Below are 26,441 nucleotides of genomic sequence, written 5' to 3' on the forward strand. Positions count from 1 at the left end.
GACACGTCACCAGGGGGAGGGGCTACGGCCGAACAGGGTACCCGAAAAGTACCCTCGCGGGCTCGCTTCGCTCGCCACGCTTCTGGCTTGGTGGCTCACGAAGTTGGTGGCGGGCATAGTAGAGCAACTGTCCCGCTGGCCTAGCTCCTCCCCCTTGGGTCGTGGCTCCTCCCCCTGACGGAAAAGGTCCCTTAGGCCACTTGGATCTAGCCTCAACCGAACAACAAAGCCATGTGTTTTAACAGCAACGCAGGGCCGGTTCTTGTCCTTGTGGCGCCCCGGGCAAAATATAGGGGCGTGGCTTAATACGGGCATGGTCAGTCACGCCCCCATTTGTAGCGCCGCTGAAAGGAAATTAAAAAAAACCCCCAAAGTATACTTACTATACCCCGCTCCTGATTCCAGACCTGCAGACCTCCGCCGGCGCCGCTCTTCTCCTCGGATCTATGGGAGAGACGTCAGTCATGACGTCTCTCCCATAGCACAGCATAGGCACTAGAGGTCAATTATGACCCCTAGCGTCTGTGCCACAATGCTGTGCGGTGCGCGATGATGTCATCGCACACCACACAGCAAAGGTCCTCTCCATGAAGGGAAACTAGACGCTTAGCGTCTGATTCCCTTCACAGCGGGGGGGACCACAGCGCCACGAAGGGAAACTAGACGCGTAACGTCTGGTTCCCTTCTCACAGCGGGGGGGGGAGGGGGGCACTGCTGGGGGGCACACTGCACAGTGGCGGATCTTGCCATGGTGCGGCGCCCTCCGGATGGCGCCAGCGCCCTCCGGAAGGCGGCGCCTCGGGCAGAAGTCCTGCTTGCCCGTGGCAAGATCCGCCACTGCAGCAACGCGTAAAGAACATGTAATAAATAATAGTTATGTAATGTTACATGTATTTGATTAAGCCACGTTATTCCTGCATGTTTATTATTACGACGACTACAACAAATACCAGACTGTCAGGATGGGAATTTGGAAGCCGCCCACGGCACTTACTATACAGTTCAGCCAGCAACTACAGCGTGCGCCCGCTGGCTACCTGAAGAGGACTACAACTACCATCATGCTCTGCGGTAGCAGCGTGTCACACGTGGGCGGACGGGTATTTAAATATTGCCGATAGGCGGGTCTTGTTGGCGTTATATACTACTGCCTGTGTGGTTGGTCCGCTGCTGTCTGGGTTTGTGCTTCCTAGGGAGTGTGTGGTGAGCGATGGAGGGTGCAAAGAGACATCGCTCCATGTATAAGGGAACGACCCCTCCATGGAAGGAGACCTACAGGAAGGTAACCGCTACAAACTACGCCTGGTCCTTCTCTGTCCTCATGGGTTCTTGGCTTTAGCGTGGCGCTTGTATCCACCTGTACAGTGATCCCACCAGTGCCAAGCTGGACAGTAGTGTGCAATGCTGATCATCTGAATCAGTAGCATAGTGTGCCGGGATATGGGGGATCTATCTACCCCTAACATTAGGTGTGTGCCTGGGCTGGAAGAGGGTTGAGGCTAGAGCCAAGTCGCCTAAGGGACCTTTTCCGTCAGGGGGAGGAGCCACGCCAGCGGGACAGTTGCTCTAGTATCCACGCCACCAACTATTACCTTTAGTAATTAGGTGGCGAGCGAAGCGAGCCACCGTGCCTGAAGCGTGGCGAGCGTACTTTTCGGGTACCTTGTTCGGACGTAGCTCCTCCCCCTGGTGTCTGGTCTCCTCCCCTAGGTACGTCAGAAGGTCCCTTCTCCCACTCCGATATAGAATCAACCGCTGGAAGAGGTCCTTGTACTTTATGCATATGTGTGAATTTATGCTACTGTCACTTTCACTTTAGGTCTAGGAATCAGGCTTGTCCAAACTGCGGCCCTCCAGCTGTTGCGAAACTACATTACCCAGCATGCCCTGACAGTTTTACTGTCAGAGAATGCTAAAAGCTGTGTCAGGGCATGCTGGGATGTTTAGTTTCTCAACAGTTGGAGGGCTGCAGTTTGGACATGCCATGTCTAGGTCCTAGGAGCTGGATAGGGGGTGGGTTTTAACGACTTCTGAGACACCTTTCACCAACCCTTGACTACATGTCTAAAGGCCCATACACACTTGACGATGCACACATCGTTAACGACCATCGTTAACGACTTCCCTTGAACAGCTGAGCAAACGACATGAGCATACACACTACCAAAGACCATAGACCATTCATCGTTGAAGCATCCAAGCTGAACAGTTTATTAAAATAATGAGCTGGGAACAGGGCTGGTGAACACTGAACAGTGGCTTGGTCGTTGGTCGTTCACACCATAATACACATTCAACGACGTCTCTGGTCGGTAACGACCATAGTGGAAATTGAGCATACATGCTCCACAGATAAGCAAGGGTCGTTAACGTCCCGCGGGGGCGCGCATCGGTGGTCGTCGGATGCATACACACTTGACGATATAATGAGCGACGTCGTTGATGAGGGCTGAAATGAACGACGTCGTTCATTTTATCGTCAAGTGTGTATGGGCCTTAACCTAACATATCTTCTGCTATTCTGTCTTGTCTTAGTGGTTGATGTTACATTGCTGTATTGATCTATGTGTAGAGATGTGTGGAACGACTGAAGGGTAATCGCTCCAGACTACTGGATAAATTTCGTCAGGTCGGAGAGAGGATGAATGCTGGCATTGGTGGCTCCTTCCTAGTGCAGGAAGTTATGGAAGAGGAATGGAAAGCTATGCAATCGGATGATGGCAGCCTGCCCTCTCTCTGGAAAAAGCAGACCTTCTCTCAGGTAATGCATAGTACCCTCTGCTATCTTTCTATTTGCACATCCAACATGAAAGTGACTGTGCGCTATGCTTTATATGCACATTGGGTTTGGTCTGCACAAATACTTTTGTGTGTGGAGATTGGGGGGGGGGGGGGGGGGTACAACAATTGGATAATGGATACGTTAGTTTGGTAATGTATCAAGGGTATCTGATCTTTAGGTTGGCAGCACTTGGGTCGACACTCATTAGGTTGACCCACTATTGGTTTATGTGCATTAGGTTGACATGGTCTACAGGTAAACATGAGTTTCTATTTTTTATTTTATTTTCTCTAACGTCCTAGTGGATGCTGGGAACTCCGTAAGGACCATGGGGAATAGCGGGCTCCGAAGGAGGCTGGGCACTCTAGAAAGATCTTAGACTACCTGGTGTGCACTGGCTCCTCCCACTATGACCCTCCTCCAAGCCTCAGTTAGATTTCGTGCCCGGCTGAGGTTGGATGCACACTAGGGGCTCTCCTGAGCTCTTAGAAAGTTATAGTCTTAGAATTTGTTATTTTCAGTGAGACCTTTTCATATTTTCATACTTTACGATCCATGTGGACTACGATTGGGAACGGTAACTTGTGCCAAGCAGAGCAAGCACCTTGCCCGAAGCATGGTGAGCGAAGTGAGGGGACACTGCGCACAAATTGAGTTTTCCGGTCACTTTACAAAGAAATCGACACACAAAAAAAAAACATGTCGACCTTTTCCATATCTACCTAGTCCATGTCAACCTAATGACCATATCAACCTAGTCACTGTCAACCAATAGTGGTCGACCCAATGATCCACACCCATCTTAAGGCATGAAGACTTTGTAATGGATTTTGCTGGGGTTCTGTTATTGGCCTGGTCCTAAGTGAGACCTCTGGTGGTCACACCATACTACTACAGCTTGAGCTTACCTGTTGCAGCACCTAATTACTTCCCTGGGTGAGCACAACATTCCGGTCAGTACATTCGTTAGGACTCTGTACTGTGTAATGTAACCATATTATAGTGGCCTATAACTACACTAATTAAAATATTGTGTATGTACATATATGTAGTTTCTTATGTAGCGCAACATATTCCATTGCGCTTTACAGTTAAAACAGTTATAGAACAAAACTGGGCAAAGACGCATAGAGGTAGGAAGCTTCTGCTTGCAAGCTTACAATCTATAGGGAAATAGGCATTGATACACAAGGATAGATGCTACCTATTGCGTAATGGTCCACCAGATTGCTGGGTTCTTGATGGGTTGTATATGATCGCCCAGCAATGTTGGAAGACAAAATGTGAGGTAATGTGGACTGTACAGAGTATGTAATTGTATAGGGAAGCATTGAAGTTTATTTGGGTTGGTCTGGAATTTGATAGGCTTGTCTGAAGAAATGTGTTTTCAGGGAACTTTTGAAGGTTTGGAGACTAGAGGGGAGTCTTATAGTGCGTGGGAGGGCATTCCACAGTGAGTGAAGCCTGGATTAAGTCCTGTAATACCCCTTTTACACTCGCAGAAAAATCCCGGGATATTGCTTGTAAACGTGCATCATCCCGGGATTTTTGTGAGTGTGAATGGGTACAGGGACAATTTCCCGGGACGAGCATCCTGGGATTTCAACCCAGGTCTCGACCTGGGTTGAATCAGGGACAGTCCCGGGAAGCAGTGCAGTGTGAATGGGTATACCGGCTCTAGACGACCCGGCACATTTTCTCTGCATAGGAGGAGGCGGTGCTTGGAGAAGATTATCTCCAAGCACCGCCTCCGCTAGAGTCAGCGGTTACGTCACCAACCCGGCAATATGCCGCGTCGGCCCGCTAATGTGAAAGGGTCATTCCCGGGAATGTGTCCCAGCAAATATACCGGGACACATTCCCGATAATGACCTTTCACTGCGAGTGTAAAAGGAGTATCATTTTGAGTGGGAACAAGTAATACATGTGTAGAGGTCTGGTAGGGAGATATTGAGATGAGAGGAGATGTGTGTGTGTGTGTGTGTGTGTAAAAAATGTTATATGTCCTAGGGGACACTGGGAATCCATTTAGTACCATGGGGTATAGATGGGTCCACTAGGAGCCATGGGCACTATTGAAGTTTGATAGTGTATGCTAGCTCCTCCCATTATGCCACTCCTACCGGACTCTGTTTAGAAAATGTGCCCGGAGGAGCCGTTCACGTGTCTGGAAGCTCCTGAAGAGTTTTCTGCATTTATTTTCTGTTTGTTTTCAGGCAGGACTGGATGGCACCTGCCTGCATGCTTTGTGGGACTTAGGGGGGGAATGGCCAAACCTCTCTCTCTCTCTCAGGTTTAATGGTCCTGTTCCCTGCTGACAGGACACTATGTCCTGGGGGAACTATTCGCAAGACCTGCCACAGCAAGTGTACATTCCTGCAGCACGCTGCCACCACTAATAGAGCCGGAAGAAAGTAGAGTGGTGAGTACTAAGCTGGCGTCCTGGTTATGGTCGCCGGCCATTATGGCGGCATGAGGGTACGTAGACACACTGCTTCTGAACGGGGCCATTGAAGGGGCGGGGCTTCACTATGAGCGAATCCAGCAGCTCACCAGCACCATTTTCCCTCTGCAGCTGACAGATGCTGACTGACAGGTATGCGCAGCTCCTCCGGAGAGACTACAGATTACCTCAGCGGTACCAGGAGGTCATAGCACAGGAGGAGCAGTTATTAGTGTACTAAGTCCCTAATCTAGGTACTTGGTCTGCGACCCGGCTAAGCTTGGCATTAGCGTTAAGGCATGGGTCTTCAACCTGCGACCCTCCAGCTGCTGTGGAACTACACATCCCAGCATGCCCTGCCTCAGTTTTAGCATACCTTAATAGCAAAACTGTGGCAGGGCATGCTGGGATGTGTAGTTTCACAGCAGCTGGAGGGCCACAGGATGAAGACCCATGCGTTAAGGGCTCCATACTGTCTCCCTGGAAGGGTTCTTTGTGGGTTAATTGTGCATTTAACCTTGTCCTGTGTGCTGTCACTGTTACAGTAGATCAGGCAAAGAGTGTGTTTCAGGCAGTGTTCCTCTTCTCCAGGGGGTTCATTAGTGTGTACTCAGTGTAGTATCCCTTCCCAGGCTAGAGGGGCAGAACCAGCATGGCTGGACTCCATTAGGGGAATGATTTCCAACATTTCTGCTAAATTGTCCCACAATGAGAGATGCAAGTCTTGGCTATTTTCAGAAACAATTGGCTTCTCTCCCTGAGGTCCAGATGTTCTTGAAGGGCGTTTTGCACATCCAACCTACCTTTGTGCCTCCCACGGCACCTTGGGATCTCAATTTGGTGCTGCAGTTCCTCCAGTTGGACTGGTTTTAACCGTTACAGGAGGTTGACATACAGTTCCATATGTGGAAGACCGTCACACTGCTGGCCTTGGCTTCAGCAAGATGTGTCTGAGCTGGGGGCATTGTCTTATAAGAGCCCCTACTTAATTTTCCATGAGGATAGAGCTGAACTCAGGACTCGTCAGCAATTTCTTCCTAAGGTGGTGTCCGCAATTTACATCAACCAACCTATTGTGGTTCCGGTTGTTAAGGACGCATCTGCTACTGCAAAGTCTTTTGATGTTGTGAGGGCTTTGAAGGTGTATGTAAACAAAACTGCTTGTCATAGGAAATCGGACTTGCTGTTCGTTCTCTTTGATCCCAATAATATTGGATGTCCTGCTTCAAAGCATTCAATTGCACGCTGGATCGAGCTCACTATCCAGCATGCTTTTTCCACGGCAGGCTTGCCAGTTTCAAGATCTGTACAGGCCCACTCTACTAGGTCAGTGAGTTCTTCTTAGACGGCTGCCCGGGGTGTCTCTGCTTTACAGCTCTGCCGATCAGCTACTTGGTTGGGCTCGAACACGTTTGCTAAGTTTTACAAGTTTGATACTTTGGCCTCTGAGAACCTTCAGTTTGGTCAATCAGTTCTGCAGGAACCTCAACACTCTCCCACCCGGTTTGGGAGCTTTGGTACTTCCCCATGGTACTAAATGGATTCCCAGTATCCTCTAGGACGTAAGAGAAAATAGGACTTTAATTACCTACCGGTAAATTCTTTTTTTCTCTTAGTCCATAGGGGATACTGGGGGCCTGCCTGGTGCTTCGTTCTTCCTGCACTGTTACTTGGTTAAATAATGTTTGGTTCAGCTGTTGCAAGTTTGGTTAGCATGGCTTTCCTCTTGTTTTGTGTGTGCTGGTTCATAATCTCGCCACTTTCCTTATCTTTCCTTCTCTCAAAGTATGTCGGTCTCCTCGGGCACAGTTTCCTAGACTGTCTGGTTGGAGGGGCATAGAGGGAGGAGCCAGCCCACACTATCAAATTCTTAAAGTGCCCATGGTGGACCAGTATATACCCCTTGGTACTAAATGGTTTCCCAATATCCCCTGCAGACTATGAAAAAAAGATTTACCAGTAGGTAATTAAAATCTCTCTAGCTATATAGATAGGGTTCATGCTAGGATTTGGGCAGGGTGCCGGACTGTGGGGAGCAAAAGCACAGAGAAAGGGGCATGGCCATGCAAAATAGGGGGCGTGATCATTTTACATAATAAAAGTGGTGGTTCAGCCCACCGACGATAAAATGGGGCGTGGCCGGCGGCATCACTGTTGGGCGTGCCCAGCACCTACGGAGGCGCTGGGCTTCCCCCAAGCGCTCTCACAGCGTGAATGGATGCCGTGTGCATGCGCACGGCATCTTTACACGCTGGGAGGGCAGGAAGCGGGTGGCTGTTCTAGCAGGGTGCTGCAGAAATGGTAGGGTGGATTTTGCCCTTAAAAAAAAAAATTGGGCAGAGCGTGGCACCCTGCTAAAACAGCCTAGCATGAACACGAGAGATAGATATATATATATATATATATATATATATATATATATATATATATATATATATATATATATATATATATATATATATATATATATATATATATATATATAATATATATATAATATATATAGAGAGAGAGAGAGATAATAAAATTATTTTTCACCTATGACTATCACTTCTTGGCATGAGTATCCTGAACTACATAACTCCATTGCACTTTTTTTCCTTTCCACTTTCCCTTAGGCTTTAGGCATGTTGCAGGATTCTGATGAGCTGGCAACACTGGAGGATATAAAACAAGAGCTTATTTTAGAAGGTAGTTCTCATCTGTAACACTTTTATAATTTGAATGACTTATTGCAGAGCATAAAAGTGTATCTCCAAAAGTGCGGAGTTAATTGGACTAAATTAAACATTTGTGTATAAAGCCCTCCTATACCACAAACCTACCAATAGCACAGTATAAAAACCAGGTATGTTAGTTCATGTTTTCCCCAAGTACTTATTGTACAGTCATTTATACCCCTTTTCCACTAGCTTTAAAAACACGGGTAAATGCGCGGGGGTGTACATTTACCTGTGGTTTTTCCTAGTGGAAACTGATCCGGGAATCCTACCCGGGTAGCTTGCCGGGTTGAACACATGTTCAACCCGGTAAGCTGTGTAGTGTGAACGGAAGCGTGTCGATGTGACACGGCTCCCGTTCAGTGTATGGAAGGGCGGTGCTGGGAAATCATGTGATCTCCTAGCGCCGCATCACTAGCCCGGCAATATGCCGGGTTGGTGAGCGCTGTGGGAAAGGGATCTGCAGCACGGGTGGCAGCTGTGTCAGGCACCCGGCTTCCACCCGTGCTGCAGGTGGAAAAGGGGTATAAATTCATTGAAAAGTTGTTAGAGCCTATCTAAAATCTTTTTCTATATCTTGCAGAACAAGCAATGGTTGAAGAAATTGAAAGCATTCTGCAGTTTGAAGACGAGTGCTTGGATTCTGTGGTTGGGCTAAATTCTTTAAACCAGATAGTTTGCCCTGTATGTAATCGGTATGTTCTTAATCAATTTTCTGTTACAATTCTGTTAGAAATCATTTAAAGCTGAGAAAGTAACTGTTCATGTCTTGCAGGAATAACTTGACTGTAACAAGTTGCTTTGTCTTATGTCAGTGTGGAGTTTACATAAACTGTAAGGTAAGTTACCAGTGAGTGGTAAAACTAATGTATGCAGCATTCCGTTATCATTTTTAAGATGGACAAAATCAACATGCTGAACTCTAGTGTTTGAAGCCATGCTGAGGTTTCCAAGGAGTCGGGGGCAGATGTATTAAGCCTGGAGAAGTGATAAAGCAGTGATAAGTGGAAGGTGAAAACGCACCAGCCAATCATTTCAGGTTTGAAAATTGACAGTCAGGAGCTGATTGGCTGGTGCGTTATCACCTTCCACTTATCACTGCTTTATCACTTCTCCAGGCTTAATACATCTGCCCCTCAGTTTACTAAGCCTTGGATGGAGATAAACTACCTACAAACCAATCTGCTCCTAGCAATCATTTTTCAAACCCAGCCTGTAACGTGGCAGGTAAGAGCTGGTACTTTATAGCTTTATCTCCATCCAAGGCTTAGTAAATAGACCTGTAAATCCTTGACCCTTACCTATCCAATTTCCTGCTGTTGTAGCAGTCAGTCGTGCCAATTTCTAAAGTTCACAGAAGATGAGGCCGATGGATTAATTTAACCACTTGCCTGGCACTGTTGGATGGGGTGTTCTGGCAGCTGACATCACTTCTGGAATATTGCCCCAGAATGCTGTGTGGCCAGCATTCTGGAGCACATGCTCTGGGAAGCACAGAGTGGGGATGGGAACTTGGTTACACTCCCTGCACAATTTGGTTGATCTCTGCCTGTGCATAGATCTGCAGCAGAGGGGCCTTATCGCTCCTCCTGACACATACTCCTCTGCATTGGGGGAAGGGTGTTTAAACACGTTTCTTAGTAGCAGCACTGTATTAATAGCCTTTTATTAACAGTATGATCTCAATCTGAACGGCAAATATTAGATAAGTGTGTGAGATACACGCTCACTGTTCTGAATGGGAATAACACTTAGATAATTAGATCCTAGGCACAGGTGTTGAGGTGTAGATAAAAGTCTCGACCAGCAGATATAAGCTGGGAACGTGGCAGGAACATAGTACACTTTCTCTTCTCCCAATGCGTAGTGATGGAGTATATTTACAGTATTACTATATATATCCTTATTGAAAAATAGTGGGATTTAAGACTGAGGTGCAACTGTGGCTACACATTCTGCCAACATATTCCTGTCATATTACTCCTGATAACAGAAATAAGCTGAGATATGAGCTAGAAGGATACCATATTATTGGTGTCATCTAACTTACACCGAACACATGTGTTAAAAAGTATATTGTTACTATTAAGAGCCCATTACGTGATACAGTAGGAGGGCACTACACTATACACAATAAATAAGACCCAATAATGTGTATACAATAGGACATAAAACTGATTGAATAACAAGAAGTGTTTTCTGTGAAGAAAGTGATACGCACACTGCCGGGATTGATAGAGACTGATAAAGATAAATCAGTCTGTAACAGTGTTACTAGTCCTTTCACAAAGTCATACCCATAGGAAACAATTGTTTCCATTAGGACACTAGAATATTGCAACATATATGGATACATTCTGCACTTGGGAGAGTGAGAAATTAACAGGTTGCAGTGACTGAATTTTTATTTCACATTGTTTATTATTTTTTCACTTTTTTCACTTGCACAATATTTTCGCAGATGTTTTAGGTTAATTAATAAAAGTTATATTTTAAAATTAGTGGTCAAATATCATTAATGATATTTGACTTTAAGATTATTGTCACTCAGTCCGAGTGTGCCCACAATAGGGAATACTTTCTTCTTCTTGGTTTCCATAGGTTCCATAGTCTCCACAGGATTACCATGGGGTTTTGGTGGTTTACAATGAACCAGGCACCAAATGGTTAAAGCTTTTCAGTCCCAGAATGCACTGGGTCCTCCATTAAGGTCTTTTTATTTATATATATATATTTTGTGTGCTGGCAGCAGCCGGATACACACTTAACAGACTGCTGTTGAAGCCTCAAGCTTTTAAGTATTAGAGCTAGCAGCGCTGGGTGTCTGATGGACCTGCAGGGTCTGTCAGTTGATACTCCTCTTAGACTGCCTTTTTAAGGCAATGATCTGTTAACAATCTGTCTACACCAGGACATGGCTTGGTTGTCTTTGTCAGCATGGTTCTTGAGACAATTCCTTTTTATACTTGAAGGGCTTCTCTAGCTAGGTTGTACAGAGCCTGCCTTAGCAAGGATTTATTACAGGAATTGGCACTTTTTTTTTTTTTTCCATTTTTATTTATTTATTTTTTATTCCAGTTTGAGGAACTACAGTCCTACTTCAGAGTGGCGAGAGTACTTTTCCTCTAAGCAGGATTGTACTTGCATAGGTCTTTGACTAGCATCTCTCAGGGCAGACACCTGTACCTTATCGGTGTAGTTTCACAGAAAGATTGCTTCTCTGCCAGATATCAGAATTTTCTTTCTTCCAGGGGATCCTCCACATTCGGCCTCCATTTGGCTCTGTGGAACTTGTCTTCCGTTCTACAGACGTTTACAAGCAGCTTTGTTTGAACCAATGGAATTTGTGTGTATTTTAAGTGGCTTACAGAAAAGACTTTCTCCTGGTTTTCCTGTACTTGCAGTGTCTGATTTAGCTCCTCCTCTCCTCCTCCTCCTCCTCCTCCTCCTCCTCCTCCTCCTCCTCCTCTGTGGGGCCTTCATGGGCAGTTAGTTGTGAAGCATCTGTACAGTTGTGCAGAGTGGCCACATGGTCTTCCGTCCATATTTCTCCATTTCTATTTGATAACCTTTGCCTCTTAGGATCCTGTCTTGGGGCAACTGGTTCTCCATTCTGCTAAAGAGTGTCCCCCTCAGGGGATACTGGTTTAGGACATACTCATGGTCCCTGAACTCAAAAATGAGTAATGGTAGACTGACCTTGGTTAACTCTGTTTCTATGAGGTCCATTAGGCTCCCCAGAGTTCCCACCCTGACGACCTGGCTTATGGGTAATATATGGTCACTAGTTCTCTTCTAATATGTGTCTTGAGGTTCCTTTCTTCTTTCTCACCTGTTCTGCTCCTGCTTTGGGCATGTTTACTAAACTGAATGGCCTGGGGAGGGGTTATAAGTGAGGTGGACCCAGTGTATTCTGGGACCGAAAAGCTTTAACTGTTTGGTGCCCAGTTCGTTCCAAACCACCTAAACTGCATGGTAATCATGTGGAGCCTATGGAACTCTAAGACAGTTAACTATGGTAAGTCTACCATAACTCTATCTTCTTCTTTTTTTTTTTTTTTAATTTTTTAAGGTAGTACTACGGGTGTGGGGAGTACTACTAGAATTTAAGGCCACTGGGTGGGTCTATTGCCAATGGGGGGGATGGGAATTTGTTTTATAATGGGGGCCTATGGACACTAGAATGGGGGGCTTTGGTGGGAAAACACCCCCTAGATATACTCATTTTATTAAAAGAAAGCAGGGTGTTAAGTTTTTTTTTTAACTTCATAAAAGTTAATCAGTTTTGTGGGGGAAACAATTGTCAGTTAAGTTGTCCATGGCAGTTTTTACCTGAGGCTGTATCTGGTTAGGTGGGTGACTGGCAGTTGAATCCGGTGCCATTTACACAGTTGACTCCTTTTGGCTTCAGCCAGGCACCTACACAGCTCCGTTATGTTTGTCCAGTTAACTTTAATAAGATCCTGCAGAAGTGGTGTGTTCATTCACTGATCCGGATTTCTTCTTTTGGGGCTTTGAGGAGTTATCAGAATTTAAATGTAATGGTTATACTGGTGGTCCATTAGTCAGTAAGGGGTTTCTGTAGAACTAGGTTTCTTCAAGGGCATTTTACACTTGTTGTAACCTGTGTTTGTGTACATTTAGTCCCAAGGCATGAGCATTGAAAAGCTTCGGGAATTACTTGATGCACACCTGTCGGCCCACGCGTACAGCTGCTCTGAGCATCCAGTGTTTTCAGTCGCTCTGGGTGCAGAGGGAGTGCCCTGTCTGTTCATGAGTTGCTATGTAAGTATTTACCGATTATCCTTGCTTACTGTGTATCATAATGCTATCAGAATACCTGCTAAGACTCCTTATTGTAGGGATTTATTAGTTCAGAGTGACAATTAACCTTTATTTTAAAGGAATACATATGACATTCACCTGTCAATAGTAGTGTTAGCAGCTTACTACCAGGGGTGAAGCTAAGCTTCTTGTCACCCGGGGCAAAGACTCTGCTTGTGTCCCACTCCCTCTTTTCTCAAAGGTAAGTAACACTGCCTGTACAACACTTTCCCACCACAGAGCATCCCAGGGACAGACGTCGGGAGCCCGACCGCCGGCTTACTGACAGTGTGGCGAGCGCAAATGAGCCCCTTGCGGGCTCGCCACCGTGCAGGCACGGTGGCGCGCCACGCTATTTTATTCTCCCTCCAAGGGGGTCGTGGACCCCCACGAGGGAGAATAAGTGTTGGTATGCCAGCTGTCAGGATTCTGGTGCCGGTATACTGTGTGCCAGGATCCCGACAGCTGGCATACTGAAGACCACCCCAATACAGTGTATTAGAGTGAATGTCATACAATTCAGAGCATCTCAGTGACTACCATACAATAGCCAGAGCATTGCAGTTATAGCCATACAATTTCATACCCTCCAACTACCTTTTTGGCAGGTACAGTTGTGTTTTTTTTTTTGTTTGTTTGTTTTTTATGGGCGGTACAGATTTTTGGCTCTCCAAACTTTCATTGAATGTATAGGAAAGGGGATGTGGCCACACCTCTTTACCCATGTCCACACACCCTTTTCGAATTTGTACCGATTTTTATGTGTAAATTGTTTGCGGGTATGCATTTTAAAGTATTGCTATGACTGCCATATAATACAGAGAACATTATTCACCGCCATGTAACTGCTACCAGCCAGCCCTAGAATGGGATAAGTCTGTATCTGCTTATGCAGCTGATCGCCCAGAGCCTGCTTTCCCCTGCTCCACCCTCTCATAAGTGACCTGCATGGTTACTTTAAGGATTATTAAATGCAGAATGAAGATGTACGTCCCTGCCCACAGGAGTTTTGAGAAGGAGATTGTCAGGCAGCCTCTCGCTGCAGAGAAGTTTGATATGTAATACCCCTTTCACACCGCAAATATAACCCGGGATATTGTAGGGTCGAGACAGCTCAACCCTGGTCGAGATGCAGTCTAAAAGCACCACTTTTAAATATCCCGGGTTGAGTAACCCTGTGCACTCTAAAGTGTTCAACCCTGCATTCATGTAAAAGTGGTGATTGGCTGTTCTTTGTGTGCCTTGATGTCAGCAGCCTGAGCCCTGCTACACAGGAGACTACAGAGAGCATTAAGAACTAGAGCTATTAAGAATTAGGGGTAAGGCAGATTGCTAGGCAGCTTACTGCATACCTCCCAACTTAAAAGTACAAACGGGGACCTTGGGGTGCGCCTGAAAAGGGAGCGTAGCCTAAATGTAAGGGGGATGGTCTCGTGGCAGAGCCATGATTGCGAGTCACGCCCTCCTTGTACAATCACTGAGGGGACATGCCCAGTGCACTCTGAGCTGCTGGCATGCCCCCTCTCCCTCTGTCACCTGTGAATAGATGCATGGGCACAGCGTCAATTCACCGCTGTTCTGCTAAACAGTGCAGCAGTGCCCCCCGTTCCCCACCTCTGGACACTGCGGCCGCAGGTGGGGCAGTCCCCCCAAAAAACGGGACTATCCCGCACAATTCGGGACAGTTGGGAGGTATGTTACTGGAACAGTTAAAGATGCAATTGTATATAAAAACATAGCTCTGTCAGCCATGATTCCTGCAATGCTGCGAGCTGTCCGTTCCCTCTCCTTTTGTCCCCTACTGACGCCTCATCTTTCTGAGCCAAAAAGAGTCAGTTTAAAATGAAATCCATGGTGTTCTAATTGCTGACCCAGGTTGAGTAAAAAGGAGCCAAACCTGCAATAACCCGGGTTGAAAGTGTAGTGTGAAAGGGTCTGACCCGGGTTGGACCCAGGTTCAAAATACTAGGTTGGATCCAGGTTCAAAATACCGGGTCTGACCCGGGTTTGCGGTGTGAAAGGGGTAAAACCCACCCCAAGCTCCCCCACACAGTTACTTTTGTTAAATCGCTTAAAAAATAAATAAAAAAAAAGCGATGCCGCTCCTTTTTCTTGGGACCCCACTTCTTGGTTACCTAGGGATCGTACCCGCCTGCACAGAAGGAATATGCCGAGTATAGCCAGGTGAGAGAATAAGCAAACACTAAAGGGTTAGTTTTTGTACCTAGCATGCCCTATGTCTAACTATACATCTGCCCGGTCCCACCAGATTTTTCCTTTGGTACCGGCAGTAGCGCCCACCATTTGGGGGGCTAGTGTTCTTAGCCCGTTTGCTTTCATTAAAAGATTTTTCTCTAGAGTGGCGGCACACCTCGCACTTTCTCTTGAACCATCACTTTCTCTGATCCGTTAATATAATTACATGTTCCCAAATGCGGTCCGCAATGCACTCTAACAGTCAAGTTTTAAGTACAGCCACAGGTGACTAATTACCTCAGTCAGTTTGATTTAAAGATCTCTGCTGAGCCTTGGATGTCTTTAAATTCTGGACCATTAGAGTGCTTTGAGGACTCTGGTTGGGAACCACTGACATTAGTCATTGATTGGGTTTGTGGTTTTTATGAAGGTAATGGATTCTTCAGGGTTTCTCCATCATGCCTCTGTACTACATGCGGTTTATGACTTGCTAGAACAATAAATCCATACTTTAAACTTCTTTCTCATATGTCCTAGAGGATGCTGGGGTCACATCAAGAACCATGAGGTATAGACGGGATCCACAGGAGACATGGGCATTTTAAGACTTTCAAAGGGGTGTGAACTGGCTCCTCCCTCTATGCCCCTCCTCCAGACTCCAGTTTAGAATCTGTGCCCAGGCAGACTGGGTGCACACTGAGGAGCTCTTCTGAGTTTCTCTGAAAAGACTGTTAGATTTTTTATTTTCAGGGAGCACTGCTGGCAACAGTCTCCCTGCTTTGTGGGACTTAGGGGAGAGAACTCAGACCTACTTCTGTGAGTTTAAAGGAACTGCTTCTTTGGCTACAGGACACCATTAGCTCCTGAGGGTTTGGAACACTAGGTACGCCTTAGGGGTTCATTCCCGGAGCCTGCCGTCACCCCCCTTGCAGAGCCAGAAGACAGGTGAGTAGAAGATCAGAAGACTTCAGTGACGGCTTTGAGGTAACGCACCGCGGCCACGCTGCGCGCCATGCTCCCACACACAGCACTGCAGGGGGCGCCCTGGGCAGCATATAAACCTCATTTATCTATCTGGCAACAGCGGACAAGGTGCCTGCGCACTGTCCGGACCCCTGCCAGTGTCAAAATTAAAAAATGAGCGGGTCTGAAGTGCGCCAGTAAGGGGGCAGGGCTTAGCCCGGCGCCATTTCTCTTCACATGGCTGCAGAGATGCTGGTCCTTCCTCACACTGCTGTAACAAGTAACAGGGTGGAAAATGGGGGGCACAGCGATTTTGGTGCATTATACTAGTTTATAAAAGCGCTGCGGTCTGGGACATTGTCTGTAGTGTTCAGACCGGGTTTTGGGTTGTGGGCTGGCTAGATCTCCCTGTGTCTGACAGGCTTTGCTGTAGGTCTGTCCCCTATAGGCCCAGTGTGTCTGCGTGTGGTAGGTGCACGTGTCGGCATGTCTGAAGTGGAGTGCTCCTCCCAGGAGGAGACTGTGTTGGGGACACAAAAGGCACCGCCGACACCAGATTGAGTGAATGTTTTGAGTGCTTTGAATGCAAATGTGGCTCTGATTAATAAAAGATTGGATATATCTGAGTCTCAGAACCAGGCTTGGAAGAAATCTGCAGAGGATGTGGTGTTTATAGTCCAGACCCCTTCGGGGTCACAAACGTTAATTTGCCCAGCTGGCAGACACGGACACTGACTCAAGTGTCTACTATAGTGATGCCAGATTAGATCCAAAACTGGCAAAGAGCATTCAGTACATGGTTGTGGCTATAAAAGATGTATTACATATCACTGAGGACCCTGCTGTTCCTGATACTAGGGTCTGTATGTTTAAGGGGAAAAAACCTGAGGTAACTTCTCCTCCCTCTCATGAACTGAACGCGCTTTGTGAAAAGGTTTGGGAAAATCCTGACAAAGTTTCAGATGCCCAAAAGGATTGTAGTGGCGTATCCGTTTCCCTCTGGGGATAGGGATAAATGGGAGTCACCCCCCATTGTGGAAAAAGCTTTATCACGGCTGTCCAAAAAGGTGGCTCTTCCGTCCCCTGACACGGCAGCCCTAAAGGATCCTGCGGATCGTAAGCAGGAAAATCCATTGAAATCCATTTATATCTCCACGGGTACACTACTCAGACCAGCCATTGCATCTGCGTGGGTGAGTAGTGCTATCGAAATATGGGCAGATAACCAGTCATCTGAATTGGATACCCTCGATAGGGATAACATTCTCCTGACGCTAGGTCATATCAGGGACGCTGCAGTCTACCTAAAGGAAGCTGCGAGCGATATTGGCCTCTTGGGTTCATGGGCCAATGCTATGGCAGTCTCAGCTAGGAGAGCATTGTGGATTCATCAATGGAATGCTGATGCTGACTCCAAAAAAGCTATGGAGTTTCTACCGTATAAAGGTGGTGTATTGTTTGGTGACTGTCTCGCCGAGTTGGTATCTACGGCTACCGCGGGCAAGTCATAATTTTTACCTTATGTGCCTGCACCACAAAAGAAAGCACACCAGTATCAGATGCAGTCCCTCAGCCCTCTAAATACAGAAGGCTGAGGGTCTTCCTTCCTTGCTACTAGAGGAAAGGGTAAGCGATCACCGGCCGTGGCCGGTTCCCAGGAGCAGAAGTCCTCCCCGGTTTCTACCAAGTCCACCGCATGACGCTGGGGCTCCTCTGCGGGAGTCCGCACCAGTGGGGGCATGTCTCAGGCTCTTCAGTCAGTTCTGGGCTCGTTCGGGCCTAGACCCTTTAGAAAGAGTCCCAAGGGTACAAACTAGAGTTTCAAGATGTCCCCCCTCACCGATTTTTCAAATCAGCCTTACCAGCTTCTCTTCCAGACAGGGAAGTGGTATGCGGCAATACGAAAATTGTGTGACAATCAAGTCATTGGCAGGGTTCCCCCGTCGCAACAGGGAGAAGGCTTTTATTCAAGCCTGTTTGTGGTTCCAAAGCCAGATGGCTCAGTCAGACCAATCCTGAACCTCAAATCCCTCAATTTCTACCCAAAAAAAAAAAAAAATTCAAATTCAAGATGGAATCTCTCCGGACTGTGATATCCAGTCTGGAGGAGGGGGATTTTATGGTGTCTGTAGACATAAAGGATGCCTACTTACATGTTCCCATTTATCCCCCACATCAGGCTTACCTGAGGCATGCAGTTCAGGATTGTCATTACCAGTTTCGGACGTTGCCGTTTGGTCTATCCACGGCTCCAAGGGTTTTCACCAAAGTAATGGCTGAAATTATGGTTCTCCTGCGCAAACAAGGAGTCACAATTATCCCGTACTTGGACGATCTCCTGATAAAGGCGAGATCCTGGGACCAATTACTGCAGAACATTACGCTCTCCCTGACAATTCTGCAGCAACATGGTTGGCTCTTAAACTTGCCAAATTCACAGTTGGTTCCGACAAGACGGCTGTCATTTTTGGGAATGATTCTGGACACAGAATGAGTTTTTCATCCAGTGGAAAAGGCTTTGAAAATTAGAACCTGGTCAAACAAATTCTGAAATCAGCAAGAGTATCAATCCATCAATGCACTTGGTTGCTGGGGAAGATGGTAGCGGCCTACGAGGCCATTCAGTTTGGCAGATTCCATGCCAGAGTGTTTCAGTGGGACCTATTGGACAAGTGGTCCGGGTCCCATCTGCTCATGGACCGAAGGATAACCTTGTCCTCCAAGACCAGAATCTCACTCCTGTGGTGGCTACACAACTCTCGCCTCCTAGAGGGACGCAGGTTCGGGGTCCAGGACTAGATCCTAGTGACCACGGATGCGAGTCTCTGAGGCTGGGGAGCAGTCACGCAGGGGGAAAGCTTCCAGGGAAAATGGTCAAGCCAGGAAATGTCTACACATAAACGTGCTGGATTTACGGGCCATTCACAACGGCCTTCTGCAAGCGGAACATTTTCTTCGCAATCGGCCCGTCTTAATTCAGTCGGACAACATAACAGCAGTAGCGTACGTAAACCGACAGGGTGGAACGAAGAGCAGAGCGGCAATGGCAGAGGCCACAGAGGTGCTCCGTTGGGCGGAAAGGCATGCAAACGCTCAGTCAGCGATCTACATTCCAGGAGTAGACAACTGGGAGGCAGACTTCCTCAGCAGACACGATCTCCATCCAGGAGAGTGGGGTCTTCATCAAGAGTTCTTTACAGAAGTGACAAGTCTTTGGGGAATTCCTCAAATAGACATGATGTCTCGCCTCAACAAGAAACTTCAGAGATTGTTCCAGGTCGAGAGACCCTCAAGCAATAGCAGTGGACTCCCTAGTGACACTGTGGGTGTTTCGGTTGGTGTACGTGTTTCCTCCGCTTCCACTCATTCCAAAAGTGATTAAAGATCATAAGAACAAAGGTTCAAGCGATCCTCATTGTTCCAGATTGGTCAAGGAGGGCTTGTTATCCAGATCTTCAAGAATTACTCATAGGAGACCCCTGGCCTCTTCCTCTGAGGGAGGATCTGTTACAGCAGGGGCCGTGAGTGTTCCAAGACTTACCGCGACTTCATTTGACGGCTTGGAGGTTGAACACCGGATCCTAGCCCGAAAGGGTATTCCCAAGGAAGCCATCCCTACTCTTATTCAGGCCAGGGAAGGAGTAACGTCTAAACATTACCACCATATTTGGAGAAAATACGTGTCTTGGTGTGAATCCAAGAAAACTCCTACAGAAGAATTTCATTTAGGACGTTTTCTCCATTTTCTACAAGCCGGTGTGGATGCAGGCCTAAAGTTGGGCTCAATTTAAAGTTCAAATTTCGGCTTTATCAGTTTTCTTCCAAAAACAATTGGCCTTACTTCCAGAAGTTCAGACCTTTTGTGAAAGGCGTATTGCACATCCAACCTCCTTTTGTGCCACCATGGGATCTTAACGTGGTGTTGCAGTTCCTTCAATCTCATTGGTTGAACCTTTACAGGAGGTAGAGTTGAAATTCCTTACTTGGAAAGTGGTCATGCTGTTGGCCTTGGCATCCGCAAGGCGGGTGTCTGAATTGGCGGCCTTGTTTCACAAGATCCCTTATTTGATCTTCCATAAAGATAGAGCAGAATTAAGGACTCGTCACCAGTTTCTGCCGAAAGTGGTGTCATCGTTCCATTTGAACCAACCTATTGTGGTGCTAGTGGCTACTGACGCCTTGCTGGAATAGAAGCTTCTTGATGTAGTAAGAGCTTTGAAAATTTGTCGCCAGAACGGCTCACCTTAGGAAAACAGAGGCTCTGTTTGACTTGTATGCTCACAATAAAATTGGGGCTCCTGCATCCAAGCAGACTATTGCGCGCTGGATCTGTCATTCGATTCAGCAGGCTCATTCTACGGCTGGATTGCCGTTACCGAAATCTGTGAAGGCCCATTCTACCAGGAAGGTGGGCTCATCCTGGGCGGCTGCCCGGGGGGGGGTCTCTGCATTACAACTTTGCCAAGCAGCTACTTGGTCGGGTTCGAACACCTTTGCGAAGCTCTACAAGTTTGATACCCTGGCTAATGAGGACCTCATGTTTGGTCAATCGGTGAAGCAGAGTAAGCCACGCTCTCCCGCCCGTTCTAGAGCTTTGGTATAAACCCCATGGTTCTTAATGTGACCCCAGCATCCTCTAGGACAGTGGTTCTCAAACTCTGTCCTCAGGACCCCACACGGTGCATGTTTTGCAGGTGCACACGTGTATTAATTACTCAGACGCATTTTTAAAGGTCCACAGGAGGAACTAATTATTTCACTTGTGATTCTGTGAGGAGACCTGCAAAACATGCACTGTGTGGGGCCCTGAGGACCGAGTTTGAGAACCTGTGCTCTAGGACGTATGAGAACAGGATTTTAATACCTACCGGTAAATCCTTTTGTCTTAGTCCGTAGAGGATGCTGGGCGCCCGTCCCAGTGCATACTGTATCTGCAGTTATTAGTTGTGGTTACACACATGTTGTGTTAAGTTTATGGTCAGCCTGTTGCTGATGTTGTTCATGCCGTTGACTTGCGTTAAATGCCATGTTGTACGGCATGCTTGAGGTGTGAGCTGGTATTCATCTCGCCTTAGTTTAACAATAAATCCTTTTCCTCGAAATGTCTGTCTCCCTGGGCACAGTTCCTATAACTGGAGTCTGGAGGAGGGGCATAGAGGCAGGAGCCAGTTCACACCCTTTTTAAAGTCTTAAAGTGCCCATGTCTCCTGTGGATCCAGTCTTATACCCCATGGTTCTTGATGTGACCCCAGCATCCTCTACGGACTAAGAAAAGGATTTACTGGTAGGTATTAAAATCCTATTTTCTCCATAGGCGTGTGATGCAATGTCTGTGATCTTCTAGACTGAAGCTGATGTGGATTTCGGAATTTGAGGACATAATTGGCTCCGAAGTTTTTATTTTATTTTTTTAATGTCTGTACAGTTTAAATGTAGATATTCTTTAAATAAAACTTTTGGTACTAAAACCATGTCATCCATCTTTTTTTATTTTATTTTTTATTTTTTCCCCCCCTGGGACCTAGAAATATCTCAAACAACTTGCTGCTGAACTCTGCTATAAATGCTTGTTTGTGCTAAACTTGACACTTAGTAAAATATCCCTTGTATGGATTTTTAAATGCAACAGCTAGCTGACCATTGGAGTAGACATATCGGCAAAATCTACTGTGGGGGTGTTAGGGGACAACTGCCACATGCTTCAAGGAAGGTTCACACCACACATGCACCCACTCCAAAATTATATACCTCTTCATCAGCACTGCAGGTCTAACTGGGAACTTAATGCAAGTGCCATATGTCCAGAGAGCTACACAGCACACTTCAAAAATCAACAGTAAAAATGTGCCTATGCCACTTTCCCAGAGTTTGGCGCATGTACAGTACTCTTTCAGCAGTATTCTGGCACTTGCCAAAGCCAGTGCAAGGGATGGCCCTGCACAGAAATTGCACATGGGCCCTACCCTCTATTGATCCACCCCTGGAAATGACTAATGGTATTATTGAGCCATTAAGGGAGATAAATTTATATTTCTTCAGGGTCCACGGGGAATACCATGGGAGGTTGTAAGTCGTGAAGACTGGGCACCAAACGTTAAGCTTTTGGCATCCCAAGATGCCCCAATCCTCCCTCATACCCTGCCTCTATGCTCAGGCATCCTCCATTTTGTTTTGGTGCTGGTAGAAGCCACACCTTTTTAAGCAGTGGGTCCAAGCTTTAAATGTAAGATTTTATTTATTTTTACTTGGACTTTGAGCATCAGTGCCAGGCAGTCCTATGGATGCCAGTGCTCTTACTCCATCCCCCTCCTTCTCTATAGCCCAACTTCTGCTGGACAGGTACTGCTGGTGGGGTGAAGCAGCGCAGCTAGCACCACTGAGCCTCCAGACCCAAGGACCACACGCTGGCAACAGGAGGCAGGTAATCGGCCCCTACACCACATGCTCAACTTTTCTTTGGCTTTGTCTTGTGGGCGAAAGACACGGCCCGTCATTTCCTAGACGGACTACCTCTGCTAAATTAACAAAACCCAGGTCCAAGCAGGCATGGGCTGCAAGACAGCCATCAACAAAACATGACAACCCCACAGCCTGATGGGGCCGGCCTCCTCCTGGAAGACTCCAGGGTTATGTGCTGACTTCAGTTTACACACGCCTGGTGCCACACAACAGACTCCTGTGTGCAGAAAGTGGTTTGTCCTAGGTACGTGATATCATTCAAGAGATGGCCCACTCTACAATTTATTTACACAGGCCCCCTCTTGGATGCCAGCAAGGCTTTTGCCCTACAGGAGTTTATCCAATCCCTCTTGCCATCAGGAGTGACTGTACCAGTGGTTTCTGTTCAACACTTTCTGGTTCAGAAGCCCAGTGGGTTTCATCGACCTATCCTAAACCTTAAAACTCAACAAATTTGTTAGTGTCCAACTTACTTATTGAAACACTGCGCTCCATTGTTCTAACAATGGAGCCGGGAGACTTCGTGGTGTTTCTGGATATTCAGGATGCTTACCTGCATGTTCTTATATACCACCTCACCAGCAATTCCTGCGGTTCTCTATTCACCAACTTTGGACCTTCGCTGTTTGGACAGCTACAACGTCAGGGAGTCGGATTGCTCCCGTACCTGGACAACCTGCTCCTTTTGGTGACTCATCAACTGGAGGAAGTCATCCCTCACACTTTCTCAATGCGTGATCCATCTGGGGCTCACCTGGATCCTCTGGTCCAGAGACTTTTTCTGACCTTGGACAGTGTTGTCCTTTTTTATAGTAACAAATACTCCACTTGCCAGGTATCCATGAGCCATTAAAGTCCTGAGATCCATGGTCTCCACCTTTTGACATGGTGGAGTACCCCATGTTCCACTCCAGGCCTCTACAACACCTAATCCTGGCTCGTTTGGTGGACAGTCTACTCAGATCAGGTCCCAGACGATGGCTCTTTCCGGTGGTACATCTGTTTCTTGCATGATGGCTCCAGATGTCACACTTGGACAAGGGGCGACCATCTGGATTCCAGATTGAGTCCTGCTGACCACAGATGCCAGTCTTCACGAATGGGGAGTGGTAACTGAACACTTCTTTTTTAGGGCCATTTTCAGAAACCGGCTTACCAATCAATGTTCTGGAGTTACGGTCTGCCTACACAGCACTGCTTCTGGCACAGGATGCACTTCATGGCAAACATGTACAAGTGCAGTCAAAGCCACAGCAGTAGCCTACCTAAACCATCAGGGAGGCACTGCAGTTGGTTGGAAATGCAGGAAGTGGCTCGCATTCTTCAATGGGCAGAGTGCCATATCAACAGTCTTTTTCCCAGGTGTCCTGAACTGGGAAGCAGACTCCTCAGCTGGCACGATGTCCATGCCAGAGTGGTCGTTACACCTGGAGGTCTTCCAGCTCTTGGTACACAAGTTAGCCATCTGGATTTATCTCATTGCCTCAAGACACAACCATGAGGTTTCAATCCAGAACAAGGGACCCCAAAGCGTCCTTCGTGGACACCCTGGCTGTACAGTGGACCTTCCATCTACCATGTCTCATCCTCCAGTTCCTGTTGTCCCACGAGTTCTTTGGAAACTCAAACAAGAAGACTGCACCATTAGTGATAGCCCCAATGTGGCCCAGACATCATTGGTTTTCTGATCTGAGGAGCTGATCCATAGAGGATCAATTTCCACTCCCTCAGCGACCAGACCTGCTATCTCCGTGCCCCTGTCTACACCTAGCCCTAATTCCTCTAAGGACGCAAAGTTTCTCCCGGCCAGTTGTCCTGCCCATGTTTAGAGCACGGAAGCAAGCCTCTGCCCACATAAATGGCATACATACCTGCAGTGGTGTGGTACGAGGCAATATTACACAGGGTTTTCGGGTGTCCAGGATTCTCGCCTTTCTCTAAGCTGGACGGTCTCTGCCTGGCAACGTTGAAAGTGCATGTCTTGGCCCTGTCCGTTTTTGGTGAAAAATCTGCTCTTCTCCTGGAAGTTTGTACCTTTTTATCCAAGTATACGGAGTTTGTCCTCCATATGTATCCCTGGTGGCTCCCTGTGATTTCAGTGGTCCTCAATGCTCTTCAGAAGCCCCTGTTTGAACATCGTCCTACTGGTTATTGCATCTGCTCGTAGGGTTTCAGATTTGGGGGTACTTTCCTGTCGCTCCCCCTTTCTCATTTTTCTTCGGAACATGGCTGGTCTCAGAACTAGGCCCAATTAGCTTCCAAAGTTTTGTCCTGGTTTCATCTTAATGAAATTTGAGCTTTATAAAATGCATGGCTTGTATGTTAATGTGTGGGTTATGTTTGAAAACTAAAGTCAAAATTAAACTCTCCAAAAACAGTCACATTTCTGATGGCATACCATCATATTTTTAGCATGTCTGCAAGCAGAAAGGTAAATAAGTAGTCTCCACTACAAGGGAATAGGGTTTGGTATTGGATATGGCTGGTGGTCAGAATAGAGACCGACATCCCAACTTTTTCAAATCCCGTTGGCCGTATGAGGCGGCTAACCCTAATCTCCCTGGGATACTTGCGTTTGGGATGCCGGCATTTGTATTCTAACAGGTGTTGGGATTCCGGTGTCTGCGTTTTGACACTGGGATCCCAACAACATCTGAGGGAATTAAGCAGCTCTTATGAAGTATGTGGGTGGATATTTGTTAGCAAAAGACTTTGAGTCAAGCACTTAGTTTCAATCTGGTCTAACACTGGTGGATCCACGTTAAGGGTCTTCCATTAGACCAGTGGTTCACAAACTCTTTTGAGAACTGCACCCTAGAATATCAGAATTTACTTTGTGGCACCCCTAGGCCAAAAGTTGCTTGAGAAATTTAGGAAGAAATATAAAATTAAGTAAACTGTTTTTGATATTTAATACTTGGGTTCAATTGTGCAGTGAGGGACAAGATTTACTTCTGTGTCCACACATTTTATGATTGATGGCTACCAGCACTGGTTTTGCTTATTACATTGACCATAATTTGAACTGGTCCTGGACCACCAATCCAAGGCACCCCAGGGTGCCACGGTGCACAGTTTGAGAACTGCATTAAATGCTTTTAATTCTTTCTTGGAGAGAATTGGTTGCTTAAATAAGGAGCAAAAAAGATATTAATACAGGCATGTTGCGTGGATTAAGAAAAAAAAAATGCATACATGTGTTTTTAAATCAGTTTAACTTTTCAGGAAGAAAAAGCAATACCTTTTTAAATGTATATCTGTACAGGCCGCTGCGACCGCTAAGTGTGTGTGTAAAACCCCTAACAGATGCGTACATGTTGCGTGCTCACGCTGTAAGCACAGAGTAGCTACACGTGAGGTGGAATACACTTTATAACCCCTAGAGGGAAAGGAACATGGCACCAATTGTATTTAAAATGTTGGGATCTGACCCACCAACAATTATTTACTAAAACAATTTACAACAATTTACAACAATAATACAAACACATAAGAGAAGAGGCTACTATCAATGGATACATACGTTTGTTCGCCAGCGCCACCCGGGTCCGATCCTCAGTCAATCTGGGTAGATGACCTTCAGAGAATGTGTTTGACCGGCCAGGCAGCGTGGCTTTTATACATTTGTCCAAATCATGAAACAATGGAATCTGTAATCCCTTCACCCTTAGGTTAGAGGGCTGGTCATTTACAGTACAGGAGGGGTCATAGGTTGGTTTGAATAGGTGGGCGATGTCTGGTCCAGGTGCACTTGCAGATGTTCTCCACTGGGTACCCACTGAATATCAAGAGTACAGTAAATAGTGTAATATTAATATTCTGTTCCTGTGCATATCTATGTGCAGGAGCGTGCTACCTTCTGCAAACTGCTACCGGAATATTGCTCTTAAAATACTGTACAGTTTGATACCAAACACCATCTCCTAACTTAATTCTGTCCCCTCATATCCTGTAAAGTCGAATCCCTCTGTTGTACCTTTTAAACAAATGAAACTCACTGATGTGGTGCGTGTAGACTTTGTGTGAATTATGTGCTATGTGAATTAAATATGAG

At 46.6% G+C, this 26,441-nt stretch overlaps 1 protein-coding gene across 2 annotated transcripts; it reads left to right on the forward strand.

Moving 5' to 3' along the window:
• The first annotated feature begins 1,069 nt into the window (after positions 1-1,069).
• RPAIN (RPA interacting protein) lies at positions 1,070-21,396 on the forward strand. Of its 2 annotated transcripts, XM_063953675.1 has the most exons (8): positions 1,070-1,282; positions 2,573-2,761; positions 7,844-7,916; positions 8,529-8,640; positions 8,721-8,784; positions 12,590-12,730; positions 14,909-14,953; positions 21,243-21,396. In XM_063953675.1, exons 1-8 carry the CDS (start codon positions 1,211-1,213, stop codon positions 21,270-21,272), a joined length of 726 nt encoding a protein of 241 aa, XP_063809745.1. In that variant the 5' UTR covers positions 1,070-1,210; the 3' UTR covers positions 21,273-21,396. The 2 variants fall into 2 exon arrangements, with proteins under 2 accessions (XP_063809745.1, XP_063809746.1); XM_063953676.1 differs by lacking the exon at positions 14,909-14,953 and having other exon boundaries at positions 1,074-1,282.
• Positions 21,397-26,441: the final 5,045 nt, after the last annotated feature.

This window comes from Pseudophryne corroboree, chromosome 2 (assembly GCF_028390025.1).
Source record: "Pseudophryne corroboree isolate aPseCor3 chromosome 2, aPseCor3.hap2, whole genome shotgun sequence".
NCBI classification, from domain to species: domain Eukaryota; kingdom Metazoa; phylum Chordata; class Amphibia; order Anura; family Myobatrachidae; genus Pseudophryne; species Pseudophryne corroboree.